This window comes from Oxyura jamaicensis, chromosome 3, assembly GCF_011077185.1.
Source record: "Oxyura jamaicensis isolate SHBP4307 breed ruddy duck chromosome 3, BPBGC_Ojam_1.0, whole genome shotgun sequence".
NCBI classification, from domain to species: domain Eukaryota; kingdom Metazoa; phylum Chordata; class Aves; order Anseriformes; family Anatidae; genus Oxyura; species Oxyura jamaicensis.
Genome location: NC_048895.1, coordinates 12,687,683 through 12,709,747, shown reverse-complemented (window position 1 = coordinate 12,709,747; position 22,065 = coordinate 12,687,683). Strand labels below are relative to the sequence as shown.

Here is a 22,065-nt window from a genome sequence, read left to right as displayed (position 1 = left end):
CTTCTGGTTTTAGCTGTCTGCTGCCTCATGGTGATGCATTTATAGTTAAAAGTGGAAGGCAAAACAGCAAAGTAACTTTACTTAATTCTCTGGAGGAAAAAAAAACGGCCTTTAATGCAATGAGCTACACTGAATGCAGTTTTAACTTCAAAATGGAAAATAATCATATCAAAGTACAGTTTGTAGTGCTATTGTTCAAGTCTCAAACTGTCAGTCGGTATTCACCGTGTCGCCTTAAAAGGTTTTAATGCCTTGGAAGATAAGGTTGATCCTTCTTGTGCAAGCTTGGAAAGGAAAGGAAACCTCACTGAACAGAGTACAGGTAGTGAAGAATTGTGCTCTGAACTGCTGGCAAAGAGTGGGAGAGCGTTGTACAAAGTAAGCAGCTGTTACAGGGTCAGTTGATGGCATGGTTCAGCAAAGTCTGTAGACAGAACTGGACATGTGAGTTTAAGCTCTCCCAGACTCAAAGAACAACGTCAAGCTCCATTTCGGAGAAAAGGCAGTCATGATCAAACACTGATGAGACCGATGTTCCTGGGTTTTGTATGTTTGTCCAACGTTCCCTCTCCAAGCTTACTTGCAAACAATGAAATAACTTCATTATTTCCATCTGTAACAGCCAGATCATATGCTGATTGCCCTTTTGTATTCTTCTTTTTAATGCTTGCATTGCAGCTGTAAATAAAGAACAGATTGTTTTAAGCTACTTAAGTTCATTCCAAGTTACTGGAATTAGTAAAGCTGCTTCTAGGTAAATGTTGATGTGGAGGGTGCCTGTTCCCACAACGACAGAGCTGTGCGGTGAGAGCGCTGAGGCTTGGGCAGGCTCTGGTCCTTCAGTGCTGCCGGCTAGATCTGTGCAGGTGGGCTGTGGGTGGGTGCCCAGCTGCAGGACACTTACCGTAGCAGGACTCGGATGCACTCCTCTCCCTCTAACCCAAGCAGAACTGCCTCGTGGAGGGCGGTGTTGTTGTACCTGCACGGGGGGAATCAGCAGTGTTCTTACTGCCTACGGAAACTGTCATGGTACATAACGAAATGGTATAGCAAATTAAGGAAAATCAGTAGGAAGATAGAGAAGTAGTCACGGTGATCTCTTGTGGGTTTGGTGTGCATGTTAAATTAATGGGAAAAGGAATTGAATAGAACAGCTTTTCTAACTGAAGTAACACCTTTTTGGTAAAACTTCAAAAGACCTGCGGCAGAGAGTCACCACTTACAGTCCTGACTGCTGGTCAACGTTAGCACCTTTCTGCACAAGAAGAGAGACCGCTTCTGCGTGCCTGTTAAGGACAGCCACTGTCAGAGCAGGTCGGTCGTCATCGCCGGTGCAGTTTGGGTCAGCTCCCTGGGATGCACAGGAGAGGGAAGGTAAGCTGTTACAAGCCACAGAGATTCTTAGCTTCCACCTGGCTTTAACGTTAATGCCAGTTTACATTGGCAAATGGTCTTTGTTTTCAAGAGGAAAATGTTCAAACTGTGGTATTGATCCTTCTTTTTTTTTTTTTTTTTGAAAATGGTTGTCTGCTAGCTCAGAACCAGAACGTGTGTGTGTAGCAAGGGCACTCAAACTAGATTCCTGCAGTCAAGGTGTTCTTACTGCACAGCCAAAAGATAGAGGTTGTGCTTTGTTTTACTATGCAAGGGACTTTACCCAAAGCTACAGCATTCGTATATTTTTTTTCTTTCTATGTGGCCTTGTCAAACCCTGAAGTGAACGCCCTACATACCTGCAAGACAGAAATCAGGACAATAATATGATTGTGAAGCAGGTTTTTTCTCATTTAAAATGCTCTTTCAACCTGAAGATTACTTGCATGTTGTCCCCTAAGCATGAAGTTGAAGTCAGGTGCCAGGCTGATGTTAATTGCAATAAATGGTCAGAGAGTTGTAAGGGGAAGCAGTAACTTACTTCGCTGAGCAACTGTTCTATCAAAGTGACTCTTCCTTTCCCGTGGGGACCCAATTCATCCAGCAGTTGTCTGGACTCTGGCTGTGGAAACACAGAAAACAGCCACTAAGATTCCATGCAGGGAAAATACAAGTGGGTTCTTTGCATTTGAGTAAAGCTTGGAAATGCACACAATGGCACGAATGCATCTGGGAGAACAATGCCATATAGCTGAGCTTCAGTATTACCCATGACCCTAGTCTGGGAATTCCAGCATCTGAGCAAACGTTGGATAACCCAGGCTAATATCTCAAGTCTTGAATCTGCACATTATTAGCTTTACATTGATACACCTATGTCTGAGGCTTCCAGAACGAGTGGAAGTATTTTATTTAGAAAATGAACATACCTGCCTTGCAGAAGGTAACCAAATCTTAAAACCAAAAATCTTACCTTTTTTTTTTTTTTTTTTTTTTTCTTCCCCCCCTTCTACCTCCTTCCTTTCCCCTTTCAAAAGCTCAATGGTTTGGCAAAGCGTTTTTATCTCTGGACTCCTATCACAGAGCTCTATCTACATCTTCCACCCACTGAGTTAGCGAAGTGATCCAAACCTAGGTAACTGCACGTTTCCCTTTTCAGGTATTCTCTGCCATTACTGGCAATATGTTTATTCGGCAATACTGCCAGGATGTTTGGTCTCTAGTGGAAATAAAGCTTGTTGCTTGCATTAAGGTATCCCTTAGTTGTGCTGACATCTCAGCTTGATGAAAAAACAGAGCTGACCTAAATAAAAGCTTGCTGTATAGGTTTCATTCAGTCAGACTGCGTGAGCAGCAGCTGTGATGCAGCCAAGGTTATGTCCTGTGGAGTCAGAGCCAGGCGTCAGGGGAAGATGGCAATGCCTCCTTGTGGTGTTGCTTCTTAGAAAAACTAACAAAATCAGTCTGCAACAGCTTCGACCATGTGCTGTGTCATTAAAACAGAATGGATCAAAAAATGAGCGGAGCAATTAATTAAGCTTTTGGTAGGAACAAAGCTTGTTTCCAGTTTTGTGATAAATGTCAGCCGTCAGTTTTTCAGGTTTTATATTAAGTTGGACTTTTGTCTCCCCCCCCTTCCCTTGTTAGTGTTAAAAGCTTTCTATTTTTATCCTTGGATGCCCTCCTTCATATTAGTGCCGCTCTATATCTAGCTTTTTTTTTTTTTTCTGTACCAGCAGAAGATATGTACAGGGAGCTTATCTTCTTTTTCTGTAAGCATTCTTGACTTTGTTCTCTTTATTTTGCCTCTTGAATGTGAAAAATCATGATCTTCTTTGCCTACCAGAAAGGGAAACAAGCAAACAATTCAAAGTCAAGTCAGTATCCTAACAAGAACTCGGGGGGGGGGGGGATCTGGAAATAATTTATCAAAAAAAAAATTGTGCTGAAACGAAGGCAATATTTATCAGTTTCCTACAAGAGAAAGTGATGAAATATTTGTTGCAGATCAGACTGGTTTTAACAAAAGGTTTGCACTCAGGCAGACTTAACTTGCTATTTTGAAGTGAAGATTCAATGAAATATAGAGTTCTGGGGGTCTGAGTCTTTTAACTAGATGCAGCTATTCAACAGGCTTGACTTGGATTCATGAATTGTTTTGACCAAAAACCTTAACAATTTTTTAGTGCTGTTTAGTTCCCAGATATTTAAGAACAAGACTAGAGGACCTTGAATGCATGTCCATTTTATTTATAACACGCAATCTACTGCCGTGCAAAAGGGCTGATACATTATGAAACATGCGGGGACCCTTTGAGTTGGTGCTACTGGAGCCTGGAATCACAGCCGCATCGTTGGCAGTCTGGAAAACCAGCTCTGACTGCCATTTGCCAAGTCTCACACTGGAAGCACGAAGTGGCCTTAACGAGTACATGAACTGAAATATGTCAGCTGATACTCGAGGCATTTCTGCTTTCTAATGCTGAATTTACAAATAATTTATGTAATGAAAACCAAAGTCCCATGTGAGTTGCCTTAAAGGCTGAGCAGCTACTGACATCAATGGGAAACGCATGTTAAGCATCTCTGAAAACTAGAGTTGATGTATTTCAGCATTTCTTATCTTTACAAAAAGTACCAAAGCTGAAGTCCCTGGCATAGCTCAAATGTAGAGATGATATTGGTGCTTATGGCTTCTATTGGAAAAGAATATGCAAAGCACATCTATCGCTAGTCTATCACTAGACTAAAAACACTGCAGTGAGCAGTGGCTGCAGTTTATTGACCTCTCCAGCTGTCCTCTGGAGATGAATCATACCCACAAGCTTGACAGTCTGTACATTGTTGAAATCGCAACTCAACCACATTTTGAGACTTAAAGATCAACCTAGGAAGGTGCAGAATGTGCCTGTCCCAGTCTGTAAGCACTAGTTCCCAGTGCTTTACTACTGTATTTGTGATATCATAAAGACAGAAAAAGAGTCTCACCAAAACTAGTCTGACTGCCACCCCGATCATCTCCGTCTTCTGTTACACTATTTAGGTAATGATTATTGAACTTTCCCGCTTTACTGGTATGAATATCCTGTAGAATCATCAAAATGCAGGAAGTTGATCAGATGATCATGCAATGCTGCTATAAACTCAGTAGCACAAAACAATAAAAAAATGATACAGGTTTTTAATCAGGCTCAAATTAGCATAAAACATGATTATCTGTAATTGAACTGTTTTGACACAACATAATGTACTGTTTTCTCCTAAACTATGTGTGTGTTTGTTTTGATTTTTTAGAAGCTGATACAACCTCACTTACTGAAAAAAGATTCTTATCCAAGTGACAGTGTCTCTGCCAGCTGAGAAACCTGATTAATTCCTCACATGTGAAATGATGTGATAAGCCTTTTCAGGCACCATTTGGCAAGGTAAGCTTTTTAAGATTCTACACAAGAGATACAGTCCGAATTTTGGATCTTTGAAATGGCAGATTTTCATCTTTGAAAAGCTGGAAATGAAGGCGTGGGTGTTTTTTGGAACATGGTGATTCTGGAGGTAGGGATTTTAAGTGTTTGAATACTGTTAACAGGAGATTTGATAAATGTCATCTCCAAACTATTAAAAATTACTAAGCTTGTTTCTTATGAACACAATATGCGGACTGAAGAAAAGGAGGTTCTAAGATCAGGAGCTAAGAGGTGCTAGAATGACCAAACAACATCAATAGAAAGAAGAATGTCAATATTACTAGAAAACTAATGAAATGCAAGATGATAGCAATATAACCATGAAGTCTGGCTTAATCAGATACCCATTCAACCAGCTCCAAAAGAAAAAAAAAAGATTCCTTTCTCTGAAGTGATGAGTTAACACCTCGCGAACAAAAGAATTTATTGTTTAGACCTGAATTTAAAATGTATCAGTGTAACCCTGACTGCTCTAGCAACAGCTTTAGACCAGCTGCCTAACAACCGGCCTCATCCCCCAAACTGACCTTGTTACTAGCAAGAGCGTAATTTAACGTAACGGTGACCTGACAGTCGTTCTCACAGATGGCAGCAGAAGTAATCTGTAAGGAAAGAGCAACCAAGCAACTGTTAGTGCCTCTTGTAAAAAGGAGACAAATAGTTTTAGGAATAAGTTCACGCTAATGGGCTGATGATGTTTATTATGGAGCCAATGCACAAAATCACACACGACCAGTGACCTTTGCCTGTGTCTGAAATGCCACCTGTGCTTTAACTGAGGAAGGGACAGGTGGTGTTTTGAGTAGCTGGGAAAATCAGAATGACATAACTGCCAAATGTATGTAAAAGATGTGGTAACGCTATGTTTCATGAAAGCGTGGTCACTTTTCCACCCAAATTTTGCAGTTGCATGAAAGGCTGTGTAGTCCTTAAGATTCCCCATGCCAGAAGAAGTGGCTGCTGCTTCAGTTGTACCAGCCTGCGGAGGTACAAGCTGTAGTAAAACAGAGGCAGCTTTCTATATTGTTAAAAGTGTAGTGCTGACGAGAGCTATTGAAGCTGTATATAAATGAATGCACAGGGGATTATAAAGAATTTAAATGAAGCAGACAACGTTATATTGCAGCAGGTTGGGAATTTTGAGATAAGGCTGATTATATTTCTAATCTGTATGATAACTGATAACAAGGCATTACACCCAGATAGTTGGCATCTACTTTGAATCACTTCTGTTACTTTTGTGGGCAGAAATTTCAAGACAATAGAGTGACAAAACGCCAGAAAAGCAGCAGGAGTAGCCTGTTCTAGGCAATTCAGGCATATTCCTCTGAATCCTCTAGCAAAGGAAATGAGTTGCAGAGGACCTATACCTCGTGTCCTATACCAAGTAGATATCTTTTATGTTCATACTTGCATGTGTGTTCAGTATACCAGTGTGTTCAGTTTTTGAACACACTGATGTACCAGATAGGTCTCAGATGTAACTCAGATGCAAAATAGCTGCTGTTAAGCCTCACCAAAAGTAATCTGGCCAAATACCAATTACAGTTGTAATCCTTAGTATTCATTAGCTTTTCTATAGTTGTTTCTACGTGCTACAACAACTTTTTTTGATTGATGTGCTGTATCTCTCAGGTCAGGATAAGATGGAGTGAGTTTAAACTGTAACAGGGGAGATTCAGGTCACTCATCAGGAAAGAGCTTCCCAGTATCTTTGCTAGTTTAAGGAATTGCCAACCCTACTTCTGCCTGCATCCTACTTTCAGCTTTTTTTTTTTTTTTTTAATGCTAGTGCTGATATACTTTTTTTTTCCCTTTTTCCAACTATTTTTAGCCTGGGTCAGTTCACTGATCCCAGCAGACAAGCCATTGGTGCAAGCAGTTGTGCTGGCATCACCTAGGAAGCAGCGAGGTTGGGAAGCAACTCCTTAATCCAGCAGGGCTGCCAAAGAAAGCAATACAGGGCTGCAGCTGAACTGCAAAGGATAATTGAGCACAGAAATGGACTGCCTGGGGCAATTGTGAAATCTCCATTGTTGGTGAATTTTAAAAGCTTCAAGACAAACATCTGTCAGGAACAGTTTAGGCAGAGTTGATCCTCCCTCAGGACAGGGACCAAATGATCCCTGAGTCATTCCACCCTTGTCTTCTAGGACTCTAGGCAGAGTCCCCAATTTCCACCTTTGGTTGCTATCACCCTTTTAATCATTTTAATGCAGGTTGGTGCACTGAAGACCACATCTCCAGTATGGAAAGAATACCCTCTTCCATTCCTGGTATAGTTTACACTAGAAGTAGGCTATATAGCCAAAGAGAATTGCTGCTATCTGCTGGTGTAATCTAGCTCAAGCTGGCGCAAGCATATCATCTAACTTCTAGCAGGGTTTATTTAACTGACCAACTACACAGATGTCAGTTGGCTCTTCTTTTCCTTGATTGCCTGCTGCAGGATTCTGTGAAAGCAGCTGAGCAAGAGCTTTCTGGCTTCTATCACTTCCCTTATAGCTGTGAGGTGAGAGAAGAAAAGAAACTGCCATATTAAAAAGAAAGCAGAAAAAAAATCTTCAGTGAAAGACTAAGCAAAAGATGGAACAACAAAAATCCCCATATACAAACAGGTCTAGGTCTAAAGAAAACAGGTATGTGCTTTTCCAGTGTTTTACTAGCAGCCAGAATATTCTTTTCATGACACTCCATAGGAAGATATTACTCACGAGGCCCTTCCTACCTTTCCCATTCGAGGTTCTCCAATCAGTGCTCTGAATTCAAGGTTGTTCTGGGCGTAGCTTCTAAGGTGAGCACAGACATGATCCAGCTGCTTTCTCCAGTAACCTGATCAGAGAGAGTTAAGCAGGAAAAAAAAATATCCCTGAGATTGTGGTTAACATTTTTAAATTGTTAATCAGATGAGTAGAAGAAAACAGCAGATTTTCACTCAGACCAAAAAAAAAGTTATTTTTCTAGAAAATTTAACTGATCAGGAAATGAGAACCAAGTTACACTGCAAATGTGGAATACTCTCTCGTATGTAGGTAATAATTCATTTCTAGAGCAGCTCTATTCACAACAAAATCATGTCTCAGAGTTGTCCTTTGGAATCAAAACTGGCCATGTGTAAAGGAGAAGCTATCCCATGTTAAAAAAAATAATAGTGCAATAGTACAACTACGCAATTGAACTGATTTTTAGTTGATTTAAGATCCTTGACAGGTAACAATAAACTAAATCTGAGAACTGCAAACGTAGTAACTGAGCCTATATGGCATTCTAGTCTGTGTTATTTATTTTCCAAATGCATGCATCAGTTATATATGGGAGAGCATGTCGAAAGCTTCAGCATTGCTGCTCTTTTGCCTGTCAGAATCTCTGGGAAAGTGTTAACATGCTGTTATGCTGCTACAGGGCATGAAACACTTGTGGCTGAATGCTCCTGGATTCAAAACTCAGCTTAAGCCATTCAGAGTTTTTGCATCCATCTATCATCCAAGTACTTCCACAGCAACTTTCTGTTTTCATTAGAGAAAGAAAGAAAAGGTCTTGGTCTCATTCTTAAGTGATTGTTATCAGGATCATGTTATTTTTGAGCACACTTACGGAAAGTACAGCGTATGATTTATTTTGTTGTAAATAAGTTGGGTAGGCAGGGTAACCTCGTTTAGCTTACACAGTGAAGTTGCTCTGACCTTATCTGTCCCGTCACAGTAAGTGAAGCTCATAACAGTGAAGAGAAGCCAAGTCAGAAGGGCTGCTCTCTGACGTTTACAAGAGAAAACACAAGTGCACAGGGACTTCTGTGCTTGGAGGACTCTTTCCAAGACAGAGCTGGTAGAAATTATGACAAACCAAAACCACAAGTCTTATTTGTTAGGCAGCTTAAAGGAATATAAAATAGAAGGATGTTTGACCCACAGAGCAACATAAATTGTAAAAACAAGTTGAATACAAGTTGAAAATATTAATTAAAAATCTAAGCTAGGGTACCACTACTACCTTGTGAGTGATCCCTCCAGGGATGTCAGTATTATTTGCAATAAACTGGTTGATAACTAGCCTAGGTCCTCAGCTTTCATTTAAAAAAAAAAAAAAAAAAAAGATACAGATGGCCAGGAACATATTCTTGCATTTTGGACTTTTTATTACATCTAAAAGGCTTTTGGGCAGCATTGATAGAATACTTGAATTCACGCTGTTGTTTACACCTAGATCAGATTGTTAGAGTGGAAAAGGGGAGGTTTCTTTGTAAAGTTTACCTGGTAAATGACTTGGCTCCTGTTCAAACCAGAATGAAAGTACAGCAAAAAGAAAGAAATATAGTACACATCCGAGAATTAGTATTTTGGTACTGCTGTTATTTCACCCTGTCTTAACAGTTTATTTTTAATCCTCACAAAAGAGAAGAAGGTTAGTTATTGGCTGATATGGTCAAGGACAACAACAACAAATCACTTATTAAATCACTTGCATTTAATAACTTTAATATCAAATGTCTGATACTATTTGAATTCAGGAAAAACAGATATATCTGGCCTATATAAACAAGATTTCTTGGTGTGATAGCATATGGTCTTGTTGATATATGTAATGTCAAGCCCTTTAGACAGCATAGCATCAAGGAAATAGAGCAGCAGGAAAGACTTGACTGTAACAGACATTTGTTGATTTATAGAATGAAATATATTCCCCAGGCCTTGGCAGTGTCTGAAGGAGAATGCATTACAGAGTGTGACTTTAACAAAGTTGATGTTTCTAACTGGATAAAAATTAACAAGTCTGGAGTACTACAAAAGCAGTTCAGAATTTTTTCCCAACCTTTCCTAGTAAAAGGAGTTCTCTCACAAGTCAAGAGCTGTACTTCTGACAGAGACAGGTGAATGTTTAGTGTTAGTATTTTTTTCTCAGTACTATTATAGGCCAGTCCTTTATTCTCTCTGAATAGATTAAGCTCCCTCACACATTAAGTCAAATGTTTCATTTCCTACAGTCATGTCTCCAAGAGAACATGCCACATTTCAGAGTAAGGGAGTATGAAAAAAGATTTCCCTAGTAATAATTTAAAAACCAAAAGTGCATCATGTTCATATTTATATACAGAGTCAAAACAGGAAATTCTAACATTCATTAGCACCCAAGAGATAAATAACGCTGATAACGGCCTGAGGGGTTGACAACAGTCAAGTGATTCCACAAAGAACTCCTGCTGACCGAACCAGCAACCACAAAACAAAGGAGTGTGGAGTGATACAGTAGTCCCCACTTGGACAGTCTCTGCAGCGAGACAGATACCTTAGGGGGCTGGAAAAAGGGGACTACAAGAGCTCTCAAAGTTTCTACCAACCCTTATTTCTTGTAATGCCATTAAGAATCCTTTTCCCTGTTTTAGTTTGTGTTGCTTCCAAGACTTATATTGTTTATTTCACAACAGCATTCCAAACAGATTTTTCACATAGACATGCCTCATCCTATTTTTCAAGTGCTCCAACCCCCAGCACATCAGAGTTTTGTTTAATAATACTCCCTCCCAGCAGGCTCTATTGCAGTATTAACTGAACTTAACTTTTGACATGGAATAGGGGTTGTTTAGTGGTTTCCAATTCAAATATAGGACACGCATGCCCCTGATCTTGTAGGATCTGAAAAAATCAAACTACTAGCAAACTAGTATGACTGTACAGGACTCATTAGCCACAATTTTGATGATTGTTGACAGGCTTTCTTGTAGCTATTATTGGAGATGGGTGATCTATTTTCTAAGGCACTGAATTTCCAGTTGGAAAGACAGATTTGTAAAGCAGTAAGTCAGTGACCTGCTGATGGCACATTCCATAGACTATAATCTTACGAAGAAAAACAAAGTCATATTTCACAGCTTTGTTTCAAGTAAGAATTTTCCTTTATGATTACATAAAATCAAACTCCTAACCTTTTCCAGGACTGATGGCTGTCAGGAGAGGCTTACGATCACTCATTTTTTCCAGCTTTTCTTTGTGTAAAATCAGCTCAAGTTTCTTCTTTTCCAACAGTTTGCTAGATGGGTAAAAAAGTCCAATGGTTTGGGTTCCTTTATCTTCTGTTTCTTTTAGATCTGCTCTTGATTTGGACAAGGAAATAGGAAGAGACTGCCAGGCAACTTGAGCTTGAAGTGGTTTAGTCTGTGGGAGGGTGTGGAGGGGAAGAAAAAGTGTAAGTAAAATAGTTAGATATAATTAAATGGCTTACCAGCAAAAATAAACTGAAACAGTATAAAAACTGTAAAGAATGACAAAGCTAGAAGGGAGAACCATTAACAATTATTGATGATAATTACCAGTCAGTAACAATGATGTGATTTATAACAATTATTCAAAGTAAAACTCTTCATTACTGTCAGAAGAATCAGGCCACTTAGCTGTCCATGCCAAGTGTTATGGTCTCTTCTTAAAACACAGGTTTCAATGCATTACCTTGTATTAGTAGGACACAGTAATTCATGAGTAGTAAGACAAAAATACTTAAAGAATGAAAGCTTTTGAGAGCTGGTAGTTTCTCACTTTGATATTTAGAATAAGGCCTTTAAAGCCTTTGGCTAAGGCTACGTTTTTGAAGAAAATGGCTCTCAGAATAAACATATGCTTGGTTTTGCCCTCAGAATTCTCACGGAAACATCTTAAAAAAGAAGTTAAGCTGTGTTGATCCATACCAGTAGTGGACTGGTCTATCTTTTAGCTGTCTTTGAGTCTGGCTTTGTAATACCGTGTGTCTTACCTCAGAAAACCGCAGTGAATCCCCAGCATCCATGAGAACTCCATTCTGAGAGCTCACCCTTGATGGGGGCTCTATATAAACACCGCAGAACGCACAGAACCGAGCATAGGGACGGTTGTCTGTACCACACTTGAAACAAGTAAAGTAGCATGGAGGAGGGTCAGGCTGGAAATTTAATAAAACATTTGTCACTACAGAAACATACGATGCACAGTTCAAGAGAGAGAAAAGCAATGTCACAAATTAAAAGGAAGGAAAATAACAATACCTAAAGCTATTAGAATAGTAACTAGGGTACCAGGCTGTTAACACACTGCCAGATGCAAGACAGTGAATCTTTAGCGATCTCAGCACCATGTTAAGGAGGCAAACGTTTTTTTTTCAAACAGATCTGTTATTTTGGTATATTATTTTTTAACATATACTTTCAAAAATAATGTTATTTGTCAAAACCCTTGTCATTAATAGTGTGGTGCTCTAATACCAAGTATTGACTAAAACCCTTCCAGTTTACCCTTTTGAGCTTTCCTGGAACAGTATAGGTAGCAATGGTTATGTATGCGTATGGGGGAGTGCTTTAAAATGTTATGTAGCCTCGTGTAGCCACATTTAAAAAAAATATGTTATTCTCCACTAGTGTGATTTTACCTTGAAACACTGTACAAACAAAATAGATGCCCAAAGAAAATGTTCCCATTGGTTCAAAACTCTACAGAGAATCAGTTGACAAAATACTTGTCTTTACTGAAAGACAAGTTAATGAGGCCTTCAACCAAAAGAATCACATGCATCATCTCATCTCTGGTAATTCCCTGTACAGATGATCATGGCCTAGGGTAGTTGTGGGAAAACTTGAATTAGGTTAGCCTATGCTTTAGCCTTTGATGGATAAGCTACTCTGGCAGAGTACACAGCTATTGCATCTCATCTGATGCCATGAGGTAATGCTCATTGGCCCCACAGCAATTTATTTACATCTCTAAACCCCTAAGTCATTGACTGAAGTAGGGTCAGGATGTTTTTAATTAACCTAAGCATTTAATGTTTCTCTATATTATCCTATGTGCTTTAAGCAAGTATTTTGATAATAATAAGCTATGTACTAACTGCCAAGAGTTTTGCAAAGAGAAGATTGAAATTGTTGCAGCTCATAGATGAGTAAAACCAGATTTGTCAACACAAACACTGAGAGCACGTACCTTGGCTCCACACCAGTCACAGAAACGAGCATCACATTGGTTAACACGATTGCATTTTGAGCAGGAAACTGTCTTCCCTTGCTGGCCACTATAAGGTGGGGGGGTATCTCCTCGAAGCACATGCTCATAAAACAAAACAAACATTAGGCAGAGAACACTTCTTATAAATAAAAGTTCAGTAGCTAAATAAGGCAAAATAGGAAATCAAACAACTTTGATAAAATCATGTGAAGTCTAAAATAATTATTTCAATGTAGAATAAGCAACAGACTGATTTTGATCTAACTTGCAACATTTTGAAAGCACAGTAAAATGTGGTATTAAATTGTTTGTTTGTTTTAGTAGGAATAAGTGCAAAAACCCTATTTCCTTATCAGTTGTGTCCTTTTACATTGAGTACTTTATTAATATGGCCCCGTGTGTAAGTACGCTTGAAATAATCAGGGAGGTTGCTCTGCTGATAAACTTACATTTTCAAATCCAAAACACAACTGCTATTTTTCTTATTAGCTTTTAAAGTCTTTGTTGTAGTATGGTGGGAAGTACACCCTATGTAGTAGGGTGTTCAGAAAACAAGTTTTTTTCCCAGTTTGATATTTTACTACGTAAATATTTTTGTACCCTTTTACCTCATACAAGTTATATATTACCTAGTTTTCCCACTACAATTAACTTATATGGGTATACAAAAGAAAACAGAAGCTGAAACTTCCAGCGGTTGAATATAGATCCTAGCTAGGACAAACAAGTCTTAAAATGTTTTGTTGGGTTTTGCCTCAGGAGTCTAACAGGCATCTAACAAGTCTAAACATGTTATTAATCTAAACTATTTTGTAACCATTAATAGTACTTAATGGTTATTAATGGTTATTAATAGTAATCAGTTTCGTTACTAATGATTAATTATTCAGGATTTATTATTGGTCATCACTAATTACTATTTAATCACTGTAACTAGTAACATTTGTGATTGCTACTAACAGTAATTCAGTGAGCAGTTAACTTTCAGCTTCTACAGAGCTCGCCATCAAAGTGGTATGTCTAACTTTATGTGGTTCCATGTTAATATCTGCATTCAGTGAAGCAGTTAAATCCATGATTATCTTAGTTAAATAAGTACAGATTTCAGCTAAAATTCACTTTGAAATGACACTTCAGTGGCTGAAATGTGTCCTAAGTGAAATATATCTTAAGCTTTTTATGTAAGACTTCTCTCTTCAGCAAGGAACCCAATAAGTAGGCTAAACTGGGAGTTGAAAGGGACAGCGATTTTAAGGGGAACATTTATTGTGTTTCTCCCCTCAGTGCAGAATCACTGACAAATAAAAGCACAGTAGCTGTATGTGCATAGGGGCAGCAGCAAACTGAGTTAACAAAAATAAGGTAAAAGATTATTTTGTTTTCATAAAGTGATTGAGATGAATAAGAATGATCTTCTGCACTCCCAAGGAGTCAAGACTACCGTTTTTTAAGTGCGTTCTGAGCTTTGAGAATGGTATTTGCAATGCTGACTTCCACAGGAGAAATTCGGAGGTATAGAGTATATTTATAATGTTTAGCTTGATATTTGTGATGGCATATCGGTGAGAGTACTGGTCTGGAATACAGCGTGTGGGAGGGATTCTCTGCTTTTGTAATATAGGCACAAAGGGATATTAATTCATTTTTCAAAAGAAGATAATTTTATGTTTTGTCTTGAGTAACCCAACTGCAATTGATGCAAGAAGCCTTACCATCTGTGCTTCAGGCAGTTTGCTTTCACAGGTCACACAATATTTATGGTGAAGAGGATTTCCTGTGCCGCATGCCTGACAAATTATTTTGCCCTTTTAAACAGAAAAAGAATATAATTCACATGGTATTTGAAAACTGTTAGCAACAATAATAAGAAGAGGACTTGATCACAGAAAGTGCTGTGGTTATTCAGCTCTGCAGATAGAAGAGATCCTTTAAGTCTGTGCTGTGGAGTTAGGTTTTAGTTAAGCCATATTGCCTAGTCATCACAAATTTGCATATCTTGGTGCCAGTTTTGTTTATGCTATGGTACAGGTCGCTTGGGAGATCCATTATCCATAGCTCCAGACCTTTTTATGCATTAGTGTCAGATCACTTAATCAATTACCTTCAAGCAGATGTTGGTTTGGGGCTGCAGCTGTGGAGCTATTGGTGACTCACATACAATGCAGGTGGGTGTATTCATTGGCACAAGATGTCTGCATTCAAGACACGGTGCCATCTGAAAGAAAAGACACATTATACCATATTAAGGACCATGATGAGGTCATTAAGGTTATCGTGAGATCATTATGGTTATCGTGAGATTTTCAGTATTTTGCTTATTAGAGTCTACATCAGCAGCAGTCACTGTAAACACAGCAATTGACAGCAAAATAATGTTGATATAGAGGTCAAAGGCTATTGAGAAATCACAAAGACAGCCAGAATGAGAATGCTTTAGTGATGACTATTATGTGTACCAGAAAGGTGTTAAATTACTTCTCAGTAGATTTAAATGCTACAATAATATGTAAGTATTTCAAACCCTTCTAACTATGAACCTCATCTAAAGAGGTGCTGGATATTTTCAGTCATCACTTGAGACTACAGCGTTGTCCCAGACAAGACATCTTTTTTGAGGATACAGAAAAAAAAAAAAATCACCTTTGACTTGTTAGATAGTGTTATTATTTCATGAGAAGAGATTATGGAAGACAGTTATAGCATCACTGTAAAAACTCGGGGTGCTCTTGCATATGCACATATACCACTGTTAAAATCTTCAGGCAAACTAGATGGATCTTCTACAGCTATGACGCAAGCACTAGTTACTAACTTCACTAGTCAGCACTGGAATTAGATGCACATGCAGATCCTGAAGATGTAGTGGTTGTTGCTGCAGGATGAAGAGGAAGCTGAATGTGGTGATGTTTTCTAACACAAGTGAGTAAAACACAATTTACCTTTTTCATGTTATCCTTATTAAAATATATGGCACTTGAAGCAATCCATGGTTAATTTTGCCCATCATTTAAGAATTACTTTGGACCCATGACTGAAGTTACAAAGCAAATCAAAACAAAACAATCAGAACTCCCTAAATGAAAATGTGACTAAATAATGAGTATATAATTTGCTGAGGAAGGTTGGTCCTATAAAGAGGATTTATTGTGTTATGATTTTTTGCTGACCTGTGCTCCTTCGGGGGGCGGGAAGTGACGTACTGGCACAGGTGGGATGGGAGATCCACATTCCTGGCAGAAGTGAGCCAAGGGATCAGAAAGGCGAGGTGCAGAACAGTGTCCACATCTGACAATAAGAGCAAACTAGCTGAGCTCATTTTGGTATTTTCTCTAATTTGAAAAGACAGCTTTTCCTCTGATCGTACAAGTGTTAGGAATTTTTAAGAGGATGGTAAGAAAGCTGATAACATTAAACACTGATATGTAAATAAAATTATATATAAGAGAAAGAATTTTCAAAACACGAAACTAGATCACATTCTGCTGCTATAAGCCAGTATCTGCTTTGTCTTTCCTAATTTTTAATAGAGCCTCATAGTCTTATCAGCTTAGTTGCTAGTAGCAATTACTCTATTACTTTCCAATGACAAAGATGTTAAAATCAGAAGTCACTTGCCTGAGGAAATTTGTCTCCCTCTGGATCCTTGCCACCTGTGTGCTTGCTAAGCTTTTTCGGCTAGTCACCACAGAAGAACTAGCAAACTGAAAAAAAGGTAATTCTTTAATTATTTAGCATTAATTAGCTAATGTTTGCCAAATGCATGTAAAACACACATAAATGCATCTAACAGATTCAGCTAAAGGCATATTATTTGAGATAAAGTGCACTGAAATGCAGTGCACTCGAAAGTATCTACTACATCTTGATTCCCCCGTTATCTGGTTAAAGAACCCACATCTTCTTCCAAAATCAAATCAAATCAAATCCACGTCTTGCTATTTACTTCCAAGAGAGCATTACTATATCATAAGTTTTAGATATTGCTGATTGCAGATTCGGTAATGTATTAGAAGAGGATTAGTAGGAATGCAGGCACTGCTAATTTGTCTTGTATGGTTCTGTCTTTATTGATAACTCTGTACTCCTTTGGGTGTCGCTATTCCAGTGTGTCATTACCTATAAATTTAAACTAGTACCATATAGAACAGCCAAAAGTATTAGCTTATGAGAGATTATATGAAAACGATCACAAATTTTCAAATCTTTACATTTTTTACAACTCAGGTCTTTTGACAGACTTTTATGTTCTTCTTCAAATCCCTCTGCTTGCCTGTAATGACTCTGTTGGTAGCGCTGAGATGGATTCCTCTCTGTATCCTGCTCTTTCCAAATGGCAGGTCAGGAGCTGTGGTCCTTGCAGGGACTTGTGATACGTCTTTTTTTCTGCTTCCAAGTCTAAAATTACAAACCAGTTATTCCACTGTCATTCACTTCATGCAGTTAAGATATATGTTAACATGAATGTTATATACTCTCAAGTTTTATATCCCAATAGGCAAGCATATTTCTAGCCATTCAAAAATGATTTTCAAATCCATATTTTGGGTTAAAACAAACTCCATGGAATTGCAGGAAGTTAAACTAGAAGAAACCTCATTCCTCTCTGAAAGAGTTTACTTTTATATTTTTCTCAGTTTAGGTTATTCTTCCTTCCTGCACTCTCAAAAAATCCATCTCATAAGAGTAAATTAATGTGTAAACATTAAAGCGATTCTCTACTCTTAAAGAGTCCCATTCTCATTACCATAGGATAAAAGCCTTTATCTGTACAGACAATCTGGGTCAAGCTGTCATTTCTGCTTTGTGTATTTGTTTTGGAATCTTACTGCAAGCAACACTCACATATCAGTAAAAAAACTCTGTGAAAGATTTGCAATCCCGTCAATTTAACAGCATTTTCTGGCACAAATGGGGGCCTTGTTATGTTGCTCAAACTGAAAAACCTTTTTTTAAAAAAATTAAGAGGCAATTTGATATGTGTAAAGGCATTTTTTGTTCTCTATTTGCAGTGCTGAGAACTGGAAATTGGAATTCCCAAAAGATGTTCAGTCTTCTGAGACGGTTTTGGAATTACCCATATTTTAATAATGACATAAGATGAAAACCTTACCCTGTCTACTTTCAGTTAAGAGAGAAGTATATTTCAGCTTTAGGAAGTAACACCACACCTTGAAAACCTTGGGGTGCTTCACTCCAGGCAGGTTTGATTTCCACATTCATTCCATTTTTCTTTGACTTTGTAGTAAACAATCCATCTTCTCTCTCCTAAAAAGTAATTCCAATTGAATTCCAAACAATATATACATATACATTTGCTCTAATCCTTTCTTTCTAAAGGTATTTGTTAGGATTTTAAAGGTATAGGTGCCTTTTTAAAAGTTAAGGTTCTTATTTTCAGTGCAAGACTTTGAAAAGCTTAAATTATAAATGCATTTTAAAAATATTTGGCCTGAAGTGGTCAAGAAAGACCAGTGGAAAAAAAAATATGTTGCCTTGAACCTTTAGTATTACAAAAAGGACTGAGGCAGCAAAGATGGACAAACATGGAAAATAAAATACATAAAAAGTATAGGTAATCAAGATTTAATCTTTAAGTAATTCCACACATACAACTCTTTATACTCAGACAAGGGGTTACAATTGTTAAAACTTGCCTGTGTGGTGACATCTTTTAGGAAATTCTTGTCATTGTCTTCAATAGAAAAGATGTTTGGTTGCTTGTACTCTACCAGAAACACCTTTGTTACAACAGTACTCTCCCTGCAGTCCCTGAAAATCAATGTTCACAAAGCTATATACATGTCATGAAACCACGTGCAGCAAAAAGTAAATCATTGGTGAACATGGTTCAATTTTTTTTTTTTTAAGTTAAAAGTGAGCACACCAAGTTATCAATAAAATGTGCGAATATTTTAATCCCTCAACATCTTTTACCTGTAAAACTCCCAATACTGCTGTATCTGCTTTCTGAGGTAACTACTGTTTGCCAGAATTGCAGAAAAGAGAGGACAGCAAGACTTTTCTTACATTCCCAATACCATATTCATTTTCCCAGCCAAGCATGAGGTAGCACACTATTCATTTGATATAACAACTGCATTTCTCAAGTATTTCTTAAATTACAGCAGGAATGTTAAAAGGCCTGTAAATGTCAAAACCATTCATTTAGGATTTATTGTCATTCTAGAGCATCTATTTCACCCACCTGAAAATGTCTTAATGAAAACATACTGGAAAATGTTTTAATCCAGATAGTGATACAGGAAAATACATACAGGCCTAGATTTTGCATGTCCCTGCAGGAGGAATATAACGTTGTAATATTCCAGTGCAGATACAAGCAAAGGCTACCTGCAGGTGCTAATAGAGGAGAACAGCAAGCCCAGATCCCCAACTGGACTGGGTGTTTCTGCTCCCTTTGAAAAAGAGGATAAAAATACAACAGAGAACGCATGTATTCCCTGTCTCTGAGCAGGAAGTTAGGAGAAAGTCAATGTCTGTGTAGCAAAATCCGTTTTTCTGGAGTGTTACATTTTTACTTTACTCTTGTACATGCAACATCTTTCTTGAGCTGTGGGGTCTGCCAGTCTGTGCTCCTTCCAGAGCAACTATGCAATTTCCTGGGAAGACCAGCTTTTATAAATCTGTTGAATTGCTGGATGACTTCTGATGCCAGAAAATACCATTCTAGTCCCTCTGGCATTTTTGATCACGTTGACAGATGAACTCTGAGTACAGTGTATTTTATTAGTCTCTCACCCACAGCCTCTACGGATCATTGGCCTACATCCATATCACAGAATATAAACATCCTAGAGATAATCCATCCCCCAAAACACTTAATGAATAAAAAGTGTTATGAGAAAGTGAAGACAATGCACCCATAAAGATCACTTAGATTGTAAACTGGTTGGGGAAAGAGCTGTCTCTCATTTTCCAAATACAGGGTACTATAAACAACATGGCTCTAAGCCACTGCTGGCATATCAGTCCCCTGACAAAATAAAACTAAAAGAAACCAGGATACTTACTTTGTAACTGCTAGTGCCTTGACCATTATTTTCCCAGCTGGTAATATGATAGGACTTTTATACTTGAAAGTGTTGTGCTCTCCATAGCCAGGTTTCTTACTGGGTTCTGGTTTACTTCCATCTAACGTGTAAAAAATTGAGACCTCAGGTGTATCTGAAAGACATAGAGAAAGTAATTAGCCAAACTGTGTGAGAGCTGTAATAAAAACAAACTCTACACCTCTGGAAATTCTCTCTACTGTGCTTGATTTTCCTCCCATAAACAGAATAAAGCAGATGCATAAATTACTGAAAGTTCATGACCAAAATTGTTTCTCCAATGAAAAATTGGTTACTAAATGAATACAATTTAATTGTAAGCAATATTTCTCTTCTTAAAGTAGCAGTACAATGGTTTTGTAGGGAAACATTGCAAAAACTAATCCATTCTAAAAAATATATATATATTTTCTCCTATGATGAAATGTGGAATTGTAATGAAGTTCTCTAGGGTGAGCCTAGCACAGGATACTTTCAAGTGCTGTTTTTGCAGTCACAGCAAAATGCAAGAACTTAAAGAGCTTGATCTTGAAAGCAATTAAGACCACTGACATAGAGGAGTAACCCCCATGTCAATAACATTGTTTGAATGAATAAAATTAAGTGCAAGTATATTTGATGTATCAAAACATGGTTAATTTTATAAGTTACTCAAGGAAGTGGATATGCATAAGTATATGAAAAAGTTTCAAATGGTCACATAAGAATATGTTTTACATAGAGTTAAAGCTATTATTCATACCTGATTTTATTTCTACGAGAGTATTTGTATCTATTTCGTGTTTAGCCTTCCCTGGAAGAGGGATTCGAAGTGGTATGACCTGAGGAACTGAGACAGAGCCTGCTGTCATTTTTCTCACCAGTGATCTTTAAAACAGAAAAACAAAAGGGCAGACAATATTTTTTCTTGACAGAAGAATGCATTAAGAAATATGGTCTTTTAATGTAATTCCTCATCTTCATTTGTTTATTTTAGGAGAGAGAACACTAGATACTTTAAACTGCTCACTCATTAATATTTATGTTTTTCACATTGAAAAAGAATAAGATCCTAATAATCATCACACTTTTGACATTTTCTTCTTGAACAAAGCTTGAGACGAGTTCTGCTGCCTTTATTTCACTTCAGCTTTCCTTGTTCAAGTCTGACATCCAAGTGTACAAGTGAAACAGCTTTAGCATCATACATCAGTGATACATGCTAAGAGGGAACAGTGAAGTATCTTAACTCTAATCATGAAAGATATGGTGTCATTATCTCTGCAGGAAGAACAAGCTACTTGTTTCACTGTGGCCACCTGAATGGATGTCAGGGCAATGTAAGATGTCCTGAAGAGGGCTAGAGAGGGACAGCTATTCCTTGAAAATATACCTATAAGGCACGTGCCAAATTTTATTTATCATAATTTACATATTATGTCATTATCATGTCACAAAATTCAAGAGTGAATTTGGATACAGTAACATGTTACAATGCAAAAAGATGTTCAGCAGATCTTAGGAACTTATATTCAGTGCCAGAAAATGTGTCTACACTAGAAGGATTTTTTTTTTTTTAACTAACCTTTCAATCCTCCAGAAACATCTCTCATCCTACCCATTAATGCAGTCAGGATTCTGCACAGAGGGTGTCTGTCAGCCCACGCTCTTGCTGGGGCAAGGCACCGTGCTGCCTGCAGCTGCCCATCTCCGGGCTGGGTAGCACATAAGGAACAGCTCTCAGCCAAAGCTCTCTCGTGCTGCATGCACGCTGTGGCAGTCACGTAAGGGCGTGCGGATCAGACCTTTACCTGACACCGGGGGCTGTGACCAGTTCTCCTCAAGGCTCTGACAGATCTTGGCACACCTAGGGCAGAAGCACAGGGTCCCCAATCAGCCTGGTGGGAGCCCACCAGAGGGACAGTACAGATCCTGCTGGCAGCCCTACTGTGACAGGAGACAGCATCAGCCCTGCCAGGCCCCGTGCCCCTTCCTCACACCACACAACCCCACATCAGCAGGATGGAATCCCACTTGATCCCCGCACACGATCCTGCTGCCCCACTCGGTCCTGGAGCAGAGGCCTGCCCACCCCACAGCACCCAGGCAGCCCCTGCTCAGCCCAACCAACCTCTGCTGCAAAGCCCTTGCCTGTCCCTGTGATCCCTGCCCATCCCAATCGATCCCTGCGATGGATCCCCTGCCCCCCTCTTGATC

The 22,065-nt window shown here is 38.5% G+C and overlaps 1 protein-coding gene and 1 long non-coding RNA gene across 6 annotated transcripts in view; one reads left to right on the top strand and one right to left on the bottom strand.

Moving 5' to 3' along the window:
- LOC118165182 overlaps positions 1–22,065 on the top strand; it is a 452,777-nt gene that overhangs the window by 210,354 nt on the left and 220,358 nt on the right. The gene's annotated exons all lie outside the window — the stretch shown is intronic.
- DZANK1 (double zinc ribbon and ankyrin repeat domains 1) lies at positions 91–21,721 on the bottom strand. 4 transcript variants are annotated; one of them, XM_035323077.1, is made up of 21 exons: positions 21,660–21,721; positions 20,612–20,736; positions 19,831–19,984; positions 18,454–18,568; positions 17,968–18,064; positions 17,070–17,194; positions 16,415–16,500; positions 15,967–16,084; positions 14,901–15,014; positions 14,512–14,604; positions 12,779–12,901; positions 11,580–11,744; positions 10,759–10,987; positions 7,567–7,670; positions 5,366–5,440; positions 4,363–4,459; positions 3,125–3,213; positions 1,916–1,996; positions 1,224–1,351; positions 905–979; positions 91–678 (listed from the first exon to the last, which is right to left on the bottom strand). In XM_035323077.1, exons 2-21 carry the CDS (start codon positions 20,718–20,720, stop codon positions 513–515), a joined length of 2,343 nt encoding a protein of 780 aa, XP_035178968.1. In that variant the 5' UTR covers positions 20,721–20,736; positions 21,660–21,721; the 3' UTR covers positions 91–512. The 4 variants fall into 4 exon arrangements, with proteins under 4 accessions (XP_035178968.1, XP_035178970.1, XP_035178969.1 ...); XM_035323079.1 differs by having other exon boundaries at positions 20,612–20,735; positions 21,587–21,690; XM_035323078.1 differs by lacking the exon at positions 21,660–21,721 and adding an exon at positions 21,590–21,604 and having other exon boundaries at positions 20,612–20,738.